We start from the raw sequence: 22,972 nt of genomic DNA on the forward strand, positions 1-22,972 counted from the left end.
ATGACAAGACTGCCATGTGGCGAATCGTGAGTGTCTAGTTTCAGCCAGTTTGTTTGAGGTGTTTTGACTGATTTCATGTCAATGCTAATATGGTTAGCTAGCTAACCAACAACTGTAACGATGTATTTAAGAGACAATAAGTGCTCATTGTGCACATGTATTTATGTTTTCAATAAACACTGAAGACTAAATATTGTTTACATGGTGTCAAGAATCTAAGCCAACCCCGTATGTTTTGCACCATATTTGCGCATGTCTTGGTTTTGTTGCTAAACAACAAACCCGTCTATAGAGCGGGTATTAAGTGTTTGCTGAAATGGGTGCTAGTGGGAAGGTCATAACGGGACTCGAGCACTTTCACGAGGTGCTGAAACCCCCATTCTGAACCACCATGAATGGGCGCATATCCGTGTCTATAAACCAAAGACTACAAAATGTAAACACAGCCTACCAATCGCTCTTTTTTTTGGCCCGGTCAGACTCAGCTGGCAAGGAATGCTTGAATGCAGAGGGGAGAAGATATTGTGTTGTTTTTTTCTTTGCATTTCCATCTTGCTCTGGCTGCATAGGCTATTCTCATTGAGTGTGGCGACATACTGTTAACGTTTTATCCACAACTCTCTGTCCATCATCGTTGTAATTTACTGGGAAGCCAAAATGTTCCCAAATTGTAGATTTAAACGATGACGGAGGATCGGCCACCGAACCGTTCGGCATGAATATGTGTACTGTTACACCCCTAGCTGTACAATACCAGTTGCATATGGATGTCATCACTCTATTGTATGATACATGCAGTGTGATGAGGACCTGGAGCATGTTCCAAGTACCAACTGTCTTAGATAAATTATTAATAATTTCAAAGTGTAAGCCTATTCTTATGTCTTAATCATTGTGTTTTAAGTGTTTTTCCATTTAATAATTCATCATAGACAATCTCATGAGTGATCCCATTTACATCTAGTTTTTTGGGGGCATATCCTCACAGACCTTCCTTGCAGGAGGGTCCCCCGTAAGCAGACTGTGAGCAGTCACAGACATAGCCGCTGTTCTTCTCGATGCACCTCCCTCTGTTGTGGCAGAGACTGCTGGAGCCGCTGCAGTGGCCGGGGCAGCCCGCACTTACGCCCGGGGTCATCTTAGCCCGCTCCTCCAGGTTAAAGGTCATGCCATTTATATTCAGAGTTCTGATGCATCCCATGAAGCCCCTCTGCCTGGCCGCTGTTCCCCCTGGAGGAGGGACCATAGGTTATAATGACTTGATATGGCTTTTACAGTGTTATAACACATTTATAATTAGTATATTATGCATAATATTCCACAGAGTACTATCTGCTGTTCCTACTAGAGGTGAGACTGCAGTTTATAGCTAGTTAATAACGCCTAATAGAATGCTATAACAGATGTATAACTACTCTATATACATAATACAGTCCAGGAAACCCCTCTGTCTGGCTGCTGTTCTCCCTAGAGGAGGAGATGACACGTTATATACATTAGAAAACATTTCTAACTAGTCTTTATACATATGAAAGCACCCCACTGATTTACTGCAACCCTTGATTTAATTCCAGTAAGCATCTATGACATCTCTGGAACTATTCATGTGTGAGAGGCCTCATTAAGACTAACTATATGCAAATATGGAAGAATATCTATAACGATGAAGTGTTGGGCAGACCTTTCAAGCCATTATGAGCAGAAGAAACAGTATAGCTCCCGAATGACAAATCAAGATTTATGGCCAAATAAAGGTTTAATCTCAGGAAAAGCTCATTGGGAATTTCTTATAGGGAACCCATTCATGTGTGTAATGCCTTGGCATAACCAGAAAGTTACAGTGAAATAATGATAATGAATATGAAAAAGAATCTCTAATAGCATTATAATTCATACCTTGACCTTCTGTCAAATTTGAGGACACTGTAAATCCTGAGATAGCAACTGTACTGAGACAATACAGTATATCTCTGGTGGAACTTGAGGGGAAAAGGCCACAATTAAAGGCTGCCTAATGAAATAAAATATATTATAATCTACTGAGGCCAAGGCCAGCCCTACCAACACACAGCTGGTTGTTGAGACTAAGAGCAGACCAGCCTATCCACAAAGATCTAAGGCTATGAGGACAAGCCAGCCCTACCCACAAACAGCTGGCTGTTCAGACTGAGACTAAGGCTATGAGGACAAGCCAGTCCTACCCACAAACAGCCGGCTGTTCAGACTGAGACTAAGGCTATGAGGACAAGCCAGTCCTACCCACAAACAGCTGGCTGTTCAGACTGAGACTAAGGCTATGAGGACAAGCCAGCCCTACCCACAAACAGCTGGCTGTTCAGACTGAGACTAAGGCTATGAGGACAAGCCAGCCCTACCCACAAACAGCTGGCTGTTCAGACTGAGACTAAGGCTATGAGGACAAGCCAGCACTACCCACAAACAGCTGGCTGTTCAGACTGAGACTAAGGCTATGAGGACAAGCCAGCCCTACCCACAAACAGCTGGCTGTTCAGACTGAGACTAAGGCTATGAGGACAAGCCAGCCCTACCCACAAACAGCTGGCTGTTGAGCCGGAGGCGGAGGTGTCCATCAGATGGAGCTTCCAGGAAGCGCAGGGGCAGCTGGTCCACCTGCAGAGAGGCCTCCTTCACATTGCGCTCTGCCCTCACATAGTGCCACTGCCTGTCATTCAGGGGCACATGGGACTTGACGGCAAGGACCATCCCCCCGTTTCCCACGTCAAAGGAGAACGTCACCACGGACGGAGCTGAGGGAGCAGAACAGGATGAGAATAGCTGACAGTCAGGTCACAGAGAACTCATCCTTCACATTTTGTACTTCCATTTTCCTGTCAACGGTTTCTCACATTTTCCCTTCAATAGAAGTACATCCGCACAATGAGTTCTGAGAATTACCTTTCCCACCCCCTGCCACCCCTCCAACCCTCTTTCATGCTTTTTCTTTCTCCAGGCACATGGGTCATTTTCTGCATCTACTCAAAGCTAAGTTTACAGCTTGATGATATAGCGCTGTAATTGTGCTTTATAATACATCTTATAATTTAGATTACATTATGAAGTTTATATCTGGATGGACAGCTTGGACAGCTTTTTGAAGCACGTCATCCTATATAACTACTGCTGTACACAAGTTTTATATTAATATATTGTCCATAATGTCTATATACACCATTATATACGTAAAGTATATTTATATTACAGACTCAGACATTGCTCAACCAGATATTTCTTCATTCCTTTATTATTTTGGGGGGGATTTGTGTGTATTGTTTTGTATTCTTAGCTATTACTGCACTGTTAGAGCTAGAAACATAAACATAAGCATTTCACTGCACCTGCGATAGCATCTGCAAAATATGTGTACGCGACCAATACAATTTGATTAGATTTGTGATTTTATGTCACATGTAATGCTCTCATGAAATGAAGTGCAGATTATTTCTGAGCATGTGTGTGTTTGTGCGTGCGTGTGTGGCCCACAAACTCACAGCTAAGCTCCACTCTGATGAAGTCCTTGAGGCCCAGGTCCTCCAGAAAGACTCCTGATGGGACGCTGGTCTTGAAGTAGAAGGAGATGTCAGCGCTGAGCTCTGCCTGGAGGGTCGGGAAGTGCAGGTAGGATGACTCCTGGTAGAAGGACGCCGCATTCCACACAGACTCTAGAAAACAGGAAATACACATTTCTTCTAAGAGGAAAGTCTTGACTCACATAAGAAAGATACAGAGATGAGGATGAATATCTTGGGACTGAGTGGAGCGTTTGAACATACTCAATATTTCATCAGCATTTGGCCTGGAAAAACAAGGATGTTTAAAGGGACCATCTGTAGGATAAAAATGTAACAAAACAGAAGAGTTCACCTACTGTCACCATAACAACGCAGTGGGCCGATTCTGTAGATCGCCTCAGAGCCTGTTCTGTTGGTGTCTCCAATCACGATCTCACTCACTGGTAAGTGCTCTTTGTAGGAGAGGACTCCTGTGTCATTAGCCCTGCAATACAGAGAGGAGAGCATGCTCTCTGTGGAAGGAATCAAACAATGATGGAACCCTCGCCTCCCCTGTCGTGACCCACTTAATCTCAATATTTGACACAAGGTAATATTCTGAATACTGTACAAATGTGGAAATATAAGATGAGACAAGAATTAGAAGATATGCACACAGATTCATAGCTAAATCATATTGATGGACAGGGCAGTAGATACACAGAGAGCCATTTGCATTGTTACCATGAGTCTGTGTCGGCATCACAGTTGCAGAAGTAGTTCATGTCCATGCAGTTTTCCTCCAGGCTGCAGGAGCACTGCTGAACCCCCGGCAGGAAGCCTCCCCAGTAAGTCCGTCTCTCTCCACCCTGGTCCACCCACCAGGACAGGGGGCTGCCATCTGCACCAACCACAGTATTACAATTAGGTCCACATATAGAGTAGCATAATCTGTACAGCATCTGTTGGCATCCCATGGCATTGTGTCAATGAACCCTCAGTGATGCCAGTTAGAGAGGCAGGGCTCATTTCCTGGAGCATCTGTAAGTGGCCCTGCTACAGCCATCCATCAGACAATGTGACTCTGCATTAGAGACACTCCAGGCCTGTAGGGAGCAGCCCCTTAGCTCTCAGACTGTACTCTTAAGACAGGAGAGTGGTGGGAGAGTGGGGACCGTATAATAGGAACATTACATTGAGAGTAATTTGATAAGTGTGGGCATGGGGGTTTGTAACAGCGGTACTGGTCAAGTCACACTGACAGACATTGACAGTGTATGTTGTGGGATAACGGATTACAGTGTACCAACGTATGTTATCCAATATTCTTCTGCCTTTGGTCATCATGTCAAATTGACATTGTTACTCAATTGAAACGAAGTAGAAATGGTTTAGGAATAACAAATTATATGGAAATAAGATTAGTATATACAGTTGAAGTCGGAAGTTTACATACGCCTTAGCCAAATACATTTAAACTCAGTTTTTCACAAATCCTGACATTTAATCCTTGTAAAAATTCCCTGTCTTAGGTCAGTTAGGATCACCAATATATTTTAAGAATTTGAAATGTCAGAATAATAGAAGAGATAATGATTTATTTCAGCTTTTATTTCTTTCATCACATTCCCAGTGGGTCAGAAGTTTACGTACACTAAATTAGTATTTGGTAGCATTGCCTTTAAATGTTTTAACTTGGGTCAAACATTTCGGGTAGCCTTCCACAAGCTTCCCACAATAAGTTGGGTGAATTTTGGCCCATTCCTCCTGACAGAGATGGTGTAACTGAGTCAGGTTTGTAGGCCTCCTTGCTCGCACACACTTTTTCAGTTCTGCCCACAAATTATCTATAGGATTGAGGTCAGGGCTTTGTGATGGCCACTCCAATACCTTGACATTGATGTCCTTAAGCCATTTCGCCGCAACTTTTGAAGTATGCTTGGGGTCATTGTCCATTTGGAAGACCCATTTGCAGCCAAGCTTTAACTTCCTGACTGATGTCTTGAGATGTTGCTTCAAAATATCCACATCATTTTCTTTCCTCATGATGCCATCTATTTTATGAAGTGCACCAGTCCCTCCTGCAGCAAAGCACCCCCACAACATGATGCTGCCACCCCCGTCCTTCACAGTTGGGATGGTGTTCTTCGGCTTGCAAGCCTCCCCCTTTTTCCTCCAAACATAATTATGGTCATTATGGCTAAACAGTTCTATATTTGTTTCATCAGACCAGAGGACATTTCTCCAAAAAGTACGATCTTTGTCCCCATGTGCAGTTGCAAACTGTAGTCTGGGATTTTTTATGGCGGATTTGGAGTAGTGGCTTCTTCCTTGCTGAGCGGCCTTTCAGGTTATGTCGATATAGGACTCGTTTTACTGTGGATATAGATAAATTTGTGCCTGTTTCCTCCAGCATCTTCACAAGGTCCTTTGCTGTTGTTCTGGGATTGATTTGCACTTTTCTCCCAAAGTACGTTCATCTCTAGGAGACAGAACGCGTCTCCTTCTTGAGCGGTATGACGGCTGCGTGGTCCCATGGTGTTTATACTTGCGTACTATTGTTTGTACAGATGAATGTGGTACCTTCAGGCATTTGGAAATTGTTCCCAAGGATGAACCAGATTTGTGGAGGTCGACAATTGTTTTTCTGAGGTCTTGGCTGATTTCTTTTGATTTTCCCATGATGTCAAGCAAAGAGGCACTGAGTTTGAAGGTAGGCCTGGAAATACATCCACAGGTACACCTCCAATTGACTCAAATGGTATACATTTGCCTATTAGAAGCTTCTAAAGCCATGACATCATTTTCTGGAATTTTCCAAGCTTTTTAAAGGCAAAGTCAACTTAGAGTATGTAAACTTCTGACCCACTGGAATTGTGATACAGTGAATTTTAAGTGAAATAATTGTTGGAAAAATTACTTGTGTCATGCGCAAAGTACATGTACTAACCGACTTGCCAAAACTATAGTTTGTTAACAAGATATTTGCGGAGTGGTTGAAAAACGAGTTTTAATGACTCCAACCTAAGTGTATGTAAACTTCCAACTTCAACTGTACTATAATTTGAGTTTGGAGTGGTGGTAATTCTACACCAGAGGATTTGCCCATATTCATGCATTGATGCTAAAATTATGTTTGATATAGAAGGTAGCAGGTAGTGGTTAGAGCGTTGGGTCAGTAACCGGGAAGGTTGCTGGATCAAATCCATGAGCCGACAAGGTAAAAGTCTGTCGTTCTGACCCTGAACAAGGCAGTTAACCCACTGTTCATGTAATTATAAATAACAATTTGTTCCTAACTGCATTGCTTAGTTAAAGTGAAAATATATATAGCCTGATTTTAATATTTGCATCAAGATTCTTTCAAAAAAGTTCAACCATCATGATGAATCGCAATGAATCAGTTGTTTGCTTTCCATTAGCGTCGGATATAGTTTGAGGATATAATTATGGTTTTGTGGAGTCTGGGATAAGAGCCAGGTTAATAATTCAACAAAATGCAGGGCATACACTTCCATAGATCAGCTTAATGGAAGTGGTGTCCGTGTCTTGTTTTCCAGTTAAATCAAAGTAATCACGAGGAAATTGGTTTCCAAACGTGCTCAAACAAAGGGGAAGATCTGATTAAATCTATATTTCCATATAGGGATATGCGCTACCGTCTCAAGGAGTTAGGAAGAACTTATTTATCAAGACCCTTCCAGAGAATAAATTACTTGGAATTTTCAATGACAGAAGAGACAAGGTGATGCTTTCATCTAGATAAATGGTGAGGGTAAATGTTTCCTGTTACTCAAATATGATGTTATGTATGATCTTCCTGTCATTATCGTGAAAAGGTGAGCAATATAAAGTTTCCCTTTTTCATGCAGATGAAACATGTACATATGAAGTAGAAGTTATCATGTTATGATAATCCGCTTTTTACAAATCCCTTCTTGTTTGCTTCAGTTCAACCTCTTTTAGTTTTGCACATTATGCAGCTTATATTTAGCATACGGATCTATTTCTGTCTCTGGCAAATGAAGTGTACGCCTGGCCATAATGATAACCTTTCTGTAAAGCTTCTTATGATGTAGCATGAAAAAAGCCATATTTTATACAGCAGGATAGAAAGTGCATCACTAGCTAGGTTTCCATCCAATTGGCGACAGATTTTCATGCAAATATTCTAGAATCTGCATAAACGAAATATTAACATTTCCCACCAGTGCTATGTTTCCGCGAAACTGACTTTTTGAGGATAAAAACCAGTGTGTGATGACGTAGTCAAGACGAAATGTACATTTTCGCTTAAGTTTTCATGTACTGAATACAAACCTAAAGTTGAATGTGTTTCCATTGCATTTTCAACTTTACCGACAGTTTTGTCACAAAAACTGTTGTGTTAAGTAGAAAATGTACCTACTCTGGTCTTGGTACCTGGGCTCTAGCCAACAGCTCACAGATACAGTGCGGGTAGGCTGTGAGGGTAGGCTAGTCTACATGATGAGATTATTATGGGTAAGAGCGAGAATGTTTTTATTTGTCAAACGGTAATCAAGCATCGATCATCATGTCACCAGAATAAGAGCTGTGATATTTAATGGAAAGCAGCATCAAGCTCATCACCGTGCACTTTACCGACACAAAAAGATCCCAACATGTTGAATGAACAAATGCTCTGTCTGCATTTATAAAATTACACCGAATCTTCCTGTTTCCATTACAGCTGTCATGATTTTTTTTTGTACTTTATGACTTTACTTGCATAAAAAACTGGATGGAAACATGGTTACAGCGGTAATATAAGGAGCATCTTTTGTTTGCAAGTCCAATTACAGTGAGCTGTGGTTTTAAATCTCTTATTTTTTAGACAACAACGGTTTCTGAAGCATTCAAGTAAACAATGAAAGCAATTATGTTTTGTTTCATATCTACTGGGCCTGAAAATAAAAGTATTTTCTTCCTTTAATGATCTTGTTGTTTGGGCATAATAAAGTTGTTTATTGTCTGCGGTGACATTGTATTCACCTCATAGAGATCTGACTACATACATTTTTCATAAATGATTAACCTATAGTTGGGTTCTCCCCAAGCGATGAGAAAACTGAGGGAATAAAGGGGTCTCACTAGCTAGATGAATTCTTCAACTCCCCATGCGACGGCACACAAACAATGTTCAATAGAATTTATACAGCTGGGAATAGACAAACTCTACATGGACAAACAATGGGTAATAAATGGGTTGTGCTTCGGTTGCCTGCTAACTGAAATGTGCTAAATATCTGTAACTGAACTGTTTTGAGGAGATAAAGTTTCAATCACGTTACAAGCCAATACTGGAAATGCTCACCCCAAGTGTTAAAGAGGCGGGACTTCCTGCAGCTGTATACTACTTCCTGTTGACACTGCTCTGACCCGGCCACGAGGGCCATCAGTTGTTCAGTTGAGGCGCTGTAGTTGAACTTCATAACGTAGGGCTTTTGGAGAGTAGAACCCTGGACCCTGACTGGATCTGTGCTGTTGTGGGTCACCACTGTCCACACCTTGTCCTCTACACGCACAATATTGAGAAAATAAACAGGTTTTAGTTTAGTTTATTTTGACACTTTTAAAAACAGATGTAAAAGGCACATGCATAAATAGAATAATTGAGGATGACAAGTCAGAAATTCAGAGTCAGAATCTGAGAGCACAGTACTGATTGTACGTTAAGTTTCATTTCGGGGAGTGATTTGAATATGATGTATAATTATTCATGATCCTGTACCAAACTGGGAGGTATTTACATATCTGACAGTCCCCCTAATTACCAGTCAGTCTCTGTCAACCTCGCTAGAGTGCATTCTGATTTTACAGATATGAAATGGTCTAATGTGGCTGCTTCCCAAATAAAGGGATAAAGGGAAAAGAAAAACGCATTTAATCCAGAATGTACCTGTCTTAAATAAAGCCCATGAAGATCAATGAAATAGACTGAGATTGATCTGAATCATCATAACATTGTTGGATTATGATCAATGGTAATCCGATCTAAAGTATAATTCTGGCTGAAAATCTAGATTAGTCTGACAACAAGATCATAAAGGCCATCAGTCTAAATGTCTATGTAGGGTTGAGGGCCAGGATGGCAGCTCACCTGTCATGTTGCAGTAGACCTGTGTCGCCCCCAGAGGTGCACTGCCATCTGGATCAATGGAGAAGTAGCCTGAGGAGCTGCCAGTCAACCTGTAGGCCTCACATGATGCCTCATAGATGGCTACAGAGGAACACACGGGAGTAGAGAATGAAAATACAATTTGAGTAGGGTAAATGTAATAAAATATTGTCACAGGCTGTTACAAAAAGAAAAATGCTTGCAGAAACAGTTTTATTATGGGGTTGTGTATATTTTTATATGTTTCCATTTAAAATGTGATGGTGGCCTAGCAATAATTATAGTGTCTCGATCTCATCAAACACCCTCTAAGTATGCATAACAATCTATGGCTAAACCTTAAAACAACATATTAGATATGGAAATAGTGAGACTAGATTGTTAATTTACATAGTGAAACAGAATGGGAATAGTGGTCAACCCTGTCGCATACAAACTCAGCAAAAAAAGAAACGTCCTCTATCAGTCAACTGCATTTATTTTCAGCAAACTTAACATGTGTAAATATTTGTATGAACATAACAAGATTCAACAACTGAGACATAAACTGAACAAGTTTCACAGATATGTGACTAACAGATATGGAATAATGTGTCCCTGAACAAAGGTGTGGGGGGGGGGGGGGGGGGGGGGAATCAAAAGTAACAGTCAGTATCTGGTATGGCCACCAGCTGCATTAAGTACTCCAGTGCATCTCCTCCTCATGGACTGCACCAGATTTTCCAGTTCTTGCTGTGAGATGTTACCCCACTCTTCCACCAAGGCATCTGCAAGTTCCCAGACATTTCTGGGGGGAATAGCCCTCGCCCTCACCCTCCGATCCAACAGGTCCCAGACGTGCTCAATGGGATTGAGATATGGGCTCTTCGCTGGCCATGGCAGAACACTGACATTCCTGTCTTGCAGGAAATCATGCACAGAACGAGCAGTATGGCTGGTGGCATTGTCATACTGGAGGGTCATGCCAGGATGAGCCTGCAGGAAGGGTACCACATGAGGGAGGAGGATATCTTCCCTGTAATGCACAGCCTTGAGATTGCATGCAATGACAACAAGCTCAGTCTGATGATGCTGTGACACACCGCCCCAGACCATGACGGACCCTCCACTTCAAAATCGATCCCGCTCCAGAGTACAGGCCTCGGTGTAACGCTCATTCCTTCTACAATAAACGCGATTCCGACCATCACCCCTGGTGAGACAAAACCGCGACTCATCAGTGAAGAGCACTTTTTGCCAGACCTGTCTGGTCCAGTGACGTTGTTGCCGGTGATGTCTGGTGAGAACCTGCCTTACAACAGGCCTACAAGCCCTCAGCCCAGCCTCTCTCAGCCTATTGCGGACAGTCTGAGCACTGATGGAGAGAGAGTGTGTTCCTGGTGTAACTCGGGCAGTTGTTGTTGCCATCCTGTACCTGTCCTGCAGGTGTGATGTTCGGATGTACCGATCCTGTGCAGGTGTTGTTACACGTGGTCTGCCACTGCGCGGACGGTCAGCTGTCCGTCCTGTCTCCCTGTAGCGCTGTCTTAGGCATCTCACAGTACGGACATTGCAATTTATTGCCTTGGCCACATCTGCAGTCCTCATGCCTCCTTGCAGCATGTCTAACTCATGTTTACGCAGATGAGCAGGGACCCTGGGCATCTTACTTTTGGTGTTTTTCAGAGTCAGTAGAAAGGCCTCTTTAGTGTCCTAAGTTTTCATAACTGTGACCTTAATTGCCTACCGTCTGTAAGCTGTTAGTGTCTTAACGACCGTTCCACAGGTGCATGTTCATTAATTGTTTATGGTTCATTGAACAAGCATGGGAAACAGTGTTTCTCGTTCTGCGAGCTCACAGAACAGGGTTCCGGGCAGCCGAGCGGAAATGGAGAAAAACTCGCTTCCCTGCAGACCTGGTATCCTTTCACTCCCTCCTCTCTACATTCTCCTCTTCTGTCTCTGCTGCTAAAGCCACTTTCTACCACTCTAAATTCCAAGCATCTGCCTCTAACCCTAGGAAGCTCTTTGCTACCTTCTCCTCCCTCCTGAATCCTCCTCCCCCTCCCCCCCCCCTCCTCCCTCTCTGCGGATGACTTCGTCAACCATTTTGAAAAGAAGGTTGACGATATCCGATCCTCGTTTGCTAAGTCAAACGACACCGCTGGTCCTGCTCACACTGCCCTACCCTGTGCTTTGACCTCTTTCTCCCCTCTCTCTCCAGATGAAATCTCGCGTCTTGTGACGGCCGGCCGCCCAACAACCTGCCCACTTGACCCTATCCCCTCCTCTCTTCTCCAGACCATTTCCGGAGACCTTCTCCCCTACCTCACCTCGCTCATCAACTCATCCTTGACCGCTGGCTACGTCCCTTCCGTCTTCAAGAGAGCGAGAGTTGCACCCCTTCTGAAAAAACCTACACTCGATCCCTCCAATGTCAACAACTACAGACCAGTATCCCTTCTTTCTTTTCTCTCCAAATCTCTTGAACGTGCCGTCCTTGGCCAGCTCTCCTGCTATCTCTCTCAGAATGACCTTCTTGATCCTAATCAGTCAGGTTTCAAGACTGGGCATTCAACTGAGACTGCTCTTCTCTGTGTCACAGAGGCTCTCCGCACTGCTAAAGCTAACTCTCTCTCCTCTGCTCTCATCCTTCTAGACCTATCTGCTGCCTTTGATACTGTGAACCATCAGATCCTCCTCTCCACCCTCTCCGAGTTTGGCATCTCCGGCGCGGCCCACGCTTGGATTGCGTCCTACCTGACAGGTCGCTCCTACCAGGTGGCGTGGCGAGAATCTGTCTCCGGACCATGCGCTCTCACCACTGGTGTCCCCCAGGGCTCTGTTCTAGGCCCTCTCCTATTCTCGCTATACACCAAGTCACTTGGCTCTGTCATATCCTCACATGGTCTCTCCTATCATTGCTATGCAGACGACACACAATTAATGTTCTCCTTTCCCCCTTCTGATAACCAGGCGGCGAATCGCATCTCTGCATGTCTGGCAGACATATCAGTGTGGATGACGGATCACCACCTCAAGCTGAACCTCGGCAAGACGGAGCTGCTCTTCCTCCCGGGGAAGGACTGCCCGTTCCATGATCTCGCCATCACGGTTGACAACTCCCTTGTGTCCTCCTCCCAGAGTGCTAAGAACCTTGGCGTGATCCTGGACAACACCCTGTCGTTCTCCACTAACATCAAGGCGGTGACCCGATTCTGTAGGTTCATGCTCTACAACATTCGCAGAGTACGACCCTGCCTCACACAGGAAGCGGCGCAGGTCCTAATCCAGGCACTTGTCATCTCCCGTCTGGATTACTGCAACTCGCTGTTGGCTGGGCTCCCTGCCTGTGCCATTAAACCCCTACAACTCATCCAGAACGCCGCAGCCCGTCTGGTGTTCAACCTTCCCAAGTTCTCTCACGTCACCTCGCTCCTCCGCTCTCTCCACTGGCTTCCAGTTGAAGCTCGCATCCGCTACAAGACCCTGGTGCTTGCCTACGGAGCTGTTAGGGGAACGGCACCTCCATACCTTCAGGCTCTGATCAGGCCCTACACCCAAACAAGGGCACTGCGTTCATCCACCTCTGGCCTGCTGGCCCCCCTACCTCTGAGGAAGCACGGTTCCCGCTCAGCCCAGTCCAAACTGTTCGCTGCTCTGGCACCCCAATGGTGGAACAAGCTCCCTCACGACGCCAGGACAGCGGAGTCAATCACCACCTTCCGGAGACACCTGAAACCCCACCTCTTTAACCTGTTAGGGCTAGGGGGCAGCATTTGCACGGCTGGATATTTTTTTTTTACCCGATTTAATCTGGTTACTAATCCTACCCAGTAACTAGAATATGCATATACTTATTATATATGGATAGAAAACACTCTAAAGTTTCTAAAACTGTTTGAATGGTGTCTGTGAGTATAACAGAACTCATTTGGCAGGCAAAACCCTGAGACATTTTCTGACAGGAAGTGGATACCTGATGTGTTGTATTACCTTTAAACCTATGCCATTGAAAAACACAGGGGCTGAGGAATATTTTGGCACTTCCTATTGCTTCCACTAGATGTCACCAGCCTTTACAAAGTGTTTTGAGTCTTCTGGAGGGAGATCTGACCGAACAAGAGCCATGGAACGATGATGGCCCATTAGACACCTGGCGCGCGAGTTCATGTTGGGTACCCTCGTTCCAATACGTTATAAAAGAGTATGCATTCGTCCACCTTGAATATTATTCATGTTCTGGTTAAAAAAGGCCCTAATGATTTATGCTATACAACGTTTGACATGTTTGAACGAACGTAAATATTTTTTTTCCCCTCGTTCATGAAGTGAAGTCCGGCGGGCTTAGATCATGTGCTAACAAGACGGAGATTTTTGGACATAAATGATGAGCTTTTTTGAACAAAACTACATTCGTTATGGACCTGTGATACCTGGAAGTGACATCTGATGAAGAGAATCAAAGGTAATGGATTATTTACATAGTATTTTCGATTTTAGATCTCCCCAACATGACGACTAGTCTGTATCGCAACGCGTATTTTTCTGGGCGCAGTGCTTAGATTATTGCAAAGTGTGATTTCCCAGTAAGGTTATTTTTAAATCTGGCAAGTTGATTGCGTTCAAGAGATGTAAATCTATAATTCTTTAAATGACAATATAATATTTTACCAATGTTTTCTAATTTTAATTATTTAATTTGTGATGCTGACTTGACTGCCGGTTATTGGAGGGAAACGATTTCCTCAACATCAATGCCATAGTAAAACGCTGTTTTTGGATATAAATATGAACTTGATAGAACTAAAAATGCATGCATTGTCTAACATAATGTCCTAGGAGTGTCATCTGATGGAGATTGTAAAAGGTTAGTGCATCATTTTAGCTGGTTTTATGGTTTTGGTGACCCTGTCTTTGACTTGACAAAACATTACACACAACTCTTGTAAATGTACTGTCCTAACATACTCTAAATTTATGCTTTCGCCGTAAAACCTTTTTGAAATCGTAAAACGTGGTTAGATTAAGGAGATGTTTATCTTTCAAAGGGTGTAAAATAGTTGTATGTTTGAAAAATTTGAATTTTGACATTTATTTGGATTCAAATTTGCCGCTCTTGAAATGCACCTGCTGTTGATGGAGTGCACCACGGAGCCCATAGAGGTTAAGGAATACCTGGGATAGGATAAAGTAATCCTTCTAACCCCCCCCCCCCCCCCCCCCCCCCCTTAAAAGATTTAGATGCACTATTGTAAAGTGGTTGTTCCACTGGATATCATAAGGTGAATGCACCAATTTGTAAGTCGCTCTGGATAAGAGCGTCTGCTAAATGACTTAAATGTAAATGTAAATGTAAATGTTTAAACCCTTTACAATGAAGATCTGTGAAGTTATTTGGATTTTTAGAAATTTTCTTTGAAAGACAGGGTCCTGACAAAGGGACGTTTCTTTTTTTGCTGATTAGTATACACTATATATACAAAAGTATGTGGACAACCCATCAAATTAGTGGATTCGGCTATTTCAACCTCACTCGTTGCTGACAGGTGTAGAAAATCGTGCACACAACCATGCAATCTCCATAGACGTAGATTGGCAGTAGAATAGCCTTACTGAAGAGCTCAGTGACTCAGGATGCCAGCTTTCCAACAAGTCAGTTTGTAAAATTTCTGCCCTGCTAGAGCTGCCCCGCTAGAGCTGCCCCAGTCAAATGGAAACGTCTAGGAGCAACAACGGCTCAGCCGTGAAGTGGTAGGCCACACAAGGTCACAAAATGGGACCACAAAACGGGGTGCTGAAGGGCGTAGCGGTTCTTCTGTCCTCGGTTGCAACACTCACTACCGAGTTCCAAGCTGCCTCTGGAATCAACGTCAGCACAATAACTGTTCTTTGGGAGATTCATGAAATGAGTTTCCAAGGCCGAGCAGCCGCACACAAGTTTAGGTTTGACAGATGCCAGGAGAACGCTACCAACCCCAATGCATAGTGCCAATTTTAAAGTTTGGTGGAGGAGGAATAATGGTCTGGGGCTTTTTTTCATGGTTCGGGCTAGGCCCCTTAGTTCCAGTGAAGGGAAATCTTAACGCTACATCATACAATGACATTCTAGATTATTCTGTGCTTCCAACTTTGTGGCAACAGTTTGGGGAAGGCCCTTTCCTGCTTCAGCATGACAATGCCCCCAGTGCACAGAGCACTGACCTCAACTCATCGAACACCTTTGGGATGAATTGGAACACTGACTGCGAGCCAGGCCTAATCGCCCAACATCAGTGCCCGACGTCACTAATGCTCTTGTGGATGAATAGAAGCAAGTCCCTGCAGCAATGTTCCAACATCTAGTGGAAAGCCTTCCCAGAAGAGTGGAGGCTGTTATAGCACCAAAGGGGGATCAACTCCATATTAATGCCCATGATTTTGGAATGAGATGTTTGACAAGCAGGTGACCACATACTTTTGGTCATCTAGTGTATTTACACAATAAAACACAATGGGTACAGAGGTCAGCCCAGTCATGTCCCATACAGCCGGAGAGCAGACAGGGACTCACAGTTGTGGCAGGTGGCTCCAGCGTATCCTGTTCCAGAGCAGTCACAGTAGAAGGTGTTCCAGGACTGGGAACACTGCCCTCCATGTTCACAGAAGTTGGGCAGACATCTGGAGAGACAGGGAAGATCAGACAGTGGGAAGGAATCCAAGTATCCTGGTTCTAGAGAGGCAAAGTCATGGAGACAGCAATGCTAAAACAATGTGGTTGTTCCCACTCTCTGACTGAACTGAACTAGCTGGAGATAATGGTTTTGATGACATTATAAAATATGCTTGAATGACGATGGCAGGTGTTTTGATATCTGTGACATCTTCTTAACAACAAAACGACTGTAAGACTTAACATTTTAATTATTCATTCTAATTTCACAGGGAGCGGTTTAAAGATGAGCATCTGCATACAAAACTCTCCAGTGACAATAGATTTAGCAAACAGAATATTGAGTTTAGATTTTCATAACAATTTTGTTATTGTTGATTTTTGTGTGGGGCTCAAATTCAAGTAAAGCAGGTGTTTGTGCTGGCAGTTGTTTGTAAACATGCATGGCTATGGCAGGTGCAAGCAACCCAACCCAACCCCACTCTCCTCACCCCTCTCCCACACGACAATGACATTTTTGCAAATCGTCTGAGGTCTCTGTAAATGTTAACAATATGCAGAAAAAGTACCAGTGAAACTGGCTATGGAAAGACACTCTGATTAATAGTGCCTTCCTCATGCCTCTGTACCTTCTAAAATTACCTGCCTTTTAAGCTTGCATATATTATTTAATTCCGCTTCAATTGTGAAACCTGTCCCAGGGGAGCTCTGGTTTAGTGGGGGTTGTACATACAACACAGCTATTACAATACCCATTTACCTATTTAGCACTACAAAAGGAGTCAACTGTTCTCCGGATAATGTTCAGGTGATGGTTTAATTACTGCTGTGCTATTTTTATTCATGCACACAGAAAAGGCTTTCGTGGACCATAAAATTATGCTGCTCAACTTGCAGAACTGTTCCTCCGCAATAAACCGGACAATAAAGTTTTAGTGGTCGGAGTGAATGGCAAGGAAAGCTCTTCAACAAAAGGTACTATAATCTCTTCGAGTTTTTTTTGTGTTATGTAATTAGTTCGCTCGCTGACAAAGAAATGAATTGCTTTTCTTTAAAGTATGTCACAAGCCAAAGTGCTGAGTTAGGTTGGGCATGTCCCTTAATGGCTTTATTGAACATTTCTAGGAACCCATGGCCCCCACCTCCACGGTGGCATGCGGAGGCCGCGGTCTTCCAGTCAACCTGCGCTGGCTGTTAGGGGACTGCCACCCTGAGCCTGGCAGGGTCCTGGAGGTTGACAGCTGCTCATGAATGATTTAAAGCTGGAGAATTAGTGATGGAGAGAGACAGAGGGAGGCCTAGCTTTGCTATGTTATACTCTTATTTATACAGGCAGTGTTGAGCAGGGGGAAGGATAAATCAACACTGTTTCTGAAAATGTTAGACGATAGAAAGAACAACTCCCAGGGTATGTAGTAATCTTGTTTGATTGCAGTGATTTGTCCGTTTCAGTGGAGGTTACGCAATTATAAGTAGGTTGTCATTATATTGAAAAGGTTGAAGATGGAAGCCTTTTTTTATTGTGTTGATTATTGGAACCCCACAAGCATAAACACAGTGCTTACTCCTCACCACAGGAACGAAATACAAAGTCATTCAGAAATGGGTGCTGTTTAAATCACCAGTTCTCCAAAAACACTCCATGTTGCAGATCCTGAAATAGTGTATAGTCTAATTACAGTATAGCTCTGCATGTAGAGATCGGATTATTCATATTGTGCTTTGACTAATGTACTGGGTGCTGGTTCTATACATAAAAATAGCAAGACAATGTTCAAGATTTTAACACTAAGAAACAAGTTGCCTCTTTTGAGCTTTGCCACATAATTATTTTTGCTTACTGTTTCTCATGCTGGGTTCCCAATTAAAATATGTTCGGTGAGGTGTCATAACATGAGACATTTTGCTCCCAACACTTTTGGAAACACTAAAGAAAAATAAGCTCCTCTCCTCATCATCACTTCTCAGGGGATCTTGTCTCTTAAGTTAACTGGGTTTCATGGCATCCCAGTAAAAATTGTACAGTAAACTGTCAGTCTGGCAATCAGTCAATCGGCACTCTGACTCCAGTCACAGTTAATTAGAGACACAGTCGAAAGCAGTCCCAATCAGCTGCTTTTTCCATTGCGCAACTTAGGAACCTACCACGTTTCTATAATTACTCAACCCTCCTCAGTAATTACTGTAGACCCTGTAAAGGCTGCTGACTTCAAAGGTCCCCTGCCTTAGAATGTGTGTTATTGTTAATTTGCTCACACTTCAGCTGTGAGAAAAGGATTTCACAAGCTTCAGGTCCAAAATAAACTACAATGTTTTATACCAGCGCCATAAAATCAAATGAGGAGACAGCAATTATGTGCTTGCACAATCCAAACAGAGTTGCTGGAACATATTATATAAAACAAGGTCTGACAATAATCAAGTGTTAAGTTTTGTGTTAGTTGCATAAGCAAAAAACAAAAGTCCCATGCATATGCTTTGAGTTGAAGGTTGTCACCTTGGCACATAATTTCAAAATTGTAATATTGTATACAGCAATTGTGATACCTGTCATGGATGCCACATGTGTCAAACTGTAGCTCCTTGTACTTTCCCAGCCGTCCTTGTTGCACCCGGTTCAGGTCCATGGGCTGGCTGTTGATGGAAATGAGACGCATGCAACCCTGGAATGCCAATGTGGGGTTCTCACAGCCTGGGTCAGCTGGGGACAAGGAGGGACAGCCTAATGGAACACACAGCAGAAGGATGTTTACATAACAAAACATCTGCCAAACCAGCTTCTACTGTAATAATGCAAAGTATTCAGACCCCTTGACTTTTCACACATTTTGTTACGTTACAGCCTTAAAACGGATTAAATAAATCAAATCTACACAAAATACCCTATAACTATAAAAACAAAAATAACTTCCTTTAAAAGTTACGAGCTTATGCTGCGACCGTTAGTGCTAGATGGTGGCATTCTGTCATCACAAGGGGGAGTTAGAACGCGGAACTATTGCTAGTCTAAACTGTGGCACAAATTTACTATCTTTTCGTAAATTACGGGAAGTGTTTTCAGTCTGAGTCTCTCTTCTCTGGCACTAGAGTCCTGCATCAGGCAACAACAATAAAAAACGGTCGGTGGTCCTGGAGTTAAGAGAGAACTTGGGTAAATACAATTGGGGAATTTAATTTGACATGTGGACTGATGATTTTCGAAAAATAGGCAAAGTGGGCTTTTGTTTTTTCTCCCTCTAAATACATAAATAAATTGTTCTAAATAACAAACTGGCTTTATTTACAAATTAGAAAGAATGTCTCACCCCATGTTCAAGTATGGCCTTTTCCCCTTTATTCAGATTACAACCGCTCTCTTTCGGTTATTTGAAAACGAAATATTTTTTTTTAACAAGCCATAGAAAGTTGGTTGCAATTTCAGTTTAATCCACCAGAAAAGATAGAAAAAATAATACATCAAATATTGTGGTTAAACTCAAATATACTATTTGATTAACAAAAAAATAGCAATTGGAACCTTTATCAAGTGGAAGGGGGAAAAAGTAAGGAACACGTCTGTCGGCCCTGCATTAAAGAACAAAATTGGTTAAAGAAAATTGTGATAAATAAAAATATATACCAGTTTCATTTCAGGACCCCAAAAAATGACAGCTGTGCCATATAGATTGCAAAATAGTTGGGAAGAGATTTTAGATGTACCGATTCCATGGCACATGGTTAATGAATTGACATGCAATTTTCCGTTAATGATAACCTACTGCAGGCCACCTCTGGGTTTGACCTTCTGAATTAATGATTAAATTGAAGATAGAAGCCAGCTCTTAATGAGTTCTGAGAGATTATCTATTATCCAACAATTATTATTATTATTATTACTGAATGCCAGAGCTGGTCTTGATCAAATCAATCAGATTTTTATTTGGAAATGTTAGGATTATGATTGTAAAATGAATCTGATTGTGATAGTAAAATGAATCAGCTGATGCATTGGTCCAGAGCCAGGAGGTCACGTCATTGGCGGAGAGTCAGGCGGCATTGGTGGAGAGTCAGGCGGAGAATAACGAGTTGAAGAGGGCGAGGAACGAGATGGAGTCACAATCCATGCCAGGCACACCTGTGAGCTCTGGAACTCCACCTCCTGTTTGTGGACTCTTCAAACAACGTGCCATTGATGAAAATACCTGTCTATTTGTGAAAAAATCACCCTGATTAACTCTTTAGTCATATCACAGTTCACATATTTGCTTATGGTTTTGACTACACCTAGCGACCTGTTTAAATTATATGAGCAAATAATATTCCATTTAAGAACCTATTGTCTCACCCCATGTTCAAGAATGGCCTTTTTCCCTTTATTCAGATTACAACCGCTCACTTTCAGTTATTTGAAAACAAAATCATCTCGAACATATCGCTGATCTATCGGTAGTCTAAACTGTGGCACAAATTGACTATCTGTTGGTAGATGAATGGAGGTGTTTTCAGTCTGATAGTCTTTAATAAATACATGTTTTGACTGTTTTGACCAAGTTAATCTGCTCATGTTGTGTGTACTCAATTATTTGTGACATTGTGGTTACAATAAAGAATGTAAACAAAATAAATCCTATTCATATTGAATAATCAGATGCGTGTTGCACTTTAAACATTTGGATAATAAATCATATTTAAATTGGTTGATTTTAATACTTCTGACAGCCACAATTCTAACTCCACCCATAACTTTTGGATATTTAAACATTCCCAGAAGGCATGGATTATTATAACCTACTTGCAGGCCTAAAATCTATAGGGGGAAACAACGTTTCCATGATGGGCTATTAGCAGGACAACAGACTCTTCAACGTTTACAAAAGGATAGCTTGGCTAGGTGCAAAAAAAAATCCCCCCCAACTTGAAATGTATTAATAAGTACTCTAAAGTTTTACATTTCTAACTCCAAACCTCATGCAACTACAAAATGTCAGATAAAGCATACACTGTACAGTATTTCTTCATCAACATCTTTATGCTTTAGTTCATAAAAAAGAATGATAAAAAAATGATTTCAAAATGCAGACGTTTATTTCAACTATCAGCAGGACAATAGACTCTTGCCAAGATTAGGGACTTTAAATATATTAATGGATCCATATCGATTTACTATGGGAATAAATATCACTGAATTACATAGCATGGGGACTGGTCTTGATAATCAATCCGATTTTTATTTGGAAATGTTATGATTATTTTGCTCTTCATTATCACAATATTAAAAACTTTCAAATGCATTCATGAATTAAATCGCTTTAGCCGACATGTTGCGGTTCATCTGATGAAGGTGCACATGGGCCTATTTATATAAGGAATATGAATTCAGAGGGCAGAAATGATTAAATATTAAAGCATTAGACCTCTCACTAAAGGTGTCAGTCATACAAAAGTTATACTTAAATCCGTACAGATTTTCTATAAAATTAGTAAGAATGTCTCACCTCATGTTCAAGAATGGCCTTTTTACCTTTATTCAGATTACAACTGCTCACGTTCGGTTATTTGAAAATGAAATAATACAATAAATATTGTAGTTAAACTCAAATATACTAATTGATAAAAAAACATTATTTTTCAATAAAATGTTTAAAAAAGGTCAAATCTTTGTAAATTATATCATAAATAGGACTGGTAGAGTTATGTCACACATGCAGCTAACACGGAAATGTCTGCTCTACCCAAAATTGCAACCAACTAATTGCAGCATTACTGCAAAAATGGAAGAGGGAAGTAGAAGGGGGAGAACGTAAGGAACTTGTCTATCGGCCCTGGAGGTATTTTGAAAACATGTTCTCAAACACTTGTTTTTCACAAGGGCTATTAGTAGATCACAATGTGGTCACAAAAACACCTCGCTGATATAGGGTCCAGCATAACTCTTGATGATGTCACTGAACGTCTCGCCAGCTTTGATCCATGCCTTGGCCTGCAGCACGCAAAGCTCTCTGTTTGTCAGATGAATTATTGGGACAAAACTACAGAAAAGTACAAAACAAGAGAACACACATAGTTAATGTTCTGATTTTTTTTATATACTTATACATACAGTTGAAGTCAGAAGTTTACATACACCTTAGCCAAATACATTTAAACTCAGTTTTTCACAATTCCTGACACTTAATCCAGTTAGGATCACCACTTTATTTTAGGAATGTGAAATGTCAGAATAATTGTAGAGAGAATAATTTATTTCAGCTTTTATTTCTTTCATCACATTACCAGTGGGTCAGAAGTTTACATACACTCAATTAGTATTTGGTAGCATTGCCTTTAAATTGTTTAACTTGGGTCAAACGTTTCGGGTAGCCTTCCACAAGCTTCCCACAATAAGTCGGGTGAATTTTGGCCCATTCTTCCTGACAGAGCTGGTGTATCTGAGAGAGGTTTGTAGGCCTCCTTGCTCGCACACACTTTTTCAGTTCTGCCCACACATTTTCAATTGGTTTGAGGTCAGGGCTTTGTGATGGCCACTCCAATACCTTGACTTTTTGCCAAAACTTTGGAAGTATGCTTGTGGTCATTGTCCATTTGGAAGACCCATTTGCAACCAAGCTTTAACTTCCTGACTGATGTCTTGAGATGTTGCTTCAACATATCCACATAATTTTCCTCCCTCATGAAGCCATCTATTTTGGGAAGTGCACCAGTCCCTCCTACAGC

General features: G+C 42.0%; 1 protein-coding gene across 1 annotated transcript in view; it reads right to left on the reverse strand.

Moving 5' to 3' along the window:
* The window catches only part of LOC106586279 (contactin-associated protein-like 5), a 130,450-nt gene that overhangs the window by 11,632 nt on the left and 95,846 nt on the right, over positions 1-22,972 (reverse strand). The window contains exons 10-18 of the mRNA XM_014173405.2: positions 18,827-19,001; positions 16,181-16,287; positions 9,631-9,750; positions 8,845-9,045; positions 4,254-4,410; positions 3,887-4,014; positions 3,510-3,680; positions 2,550-2,768; positions 991-1,230 (exon numbers count right to left, since the gene is read on the reverse strand). Coding sequence (XP_014028880.1) covers positions 991-1,230; positions 2,550-2,768; positions 3,510-3,680; positions 3,887-4,014; positions 4,254-4,410; positions 8,845-9,045; positions 9,631-9,750; positions 16,181-16,287; positions 18,827-19,001 — 1,518 coding nt within the window. The remainder of the gene's footprint in view (positions 1-990; positions 1,231-2,549; positions 2,769-3,509; positions 3,681-3,886; positions 4,015-4,253; positions 4,411-8,844; positions 9,046-9,630; positions 9,751-16,180; positions 16,288-18,826; positions 19,002-22,972) is intronic.

Source organism: Salmo salar, chromosome 25 (assembly GCF_965601325.2).
Source record: "Salmo salar chromosome 25, fSalSal1, whole genome shotgun sequence".
In the NCBI taxonomy this organism is placed as follows: domain Eukaryota; kingdom Metazoa; phylum Chordata; class Actinopteri; order Salmoniformes; family Salmonidae; genus Salmo; species Salmo salar.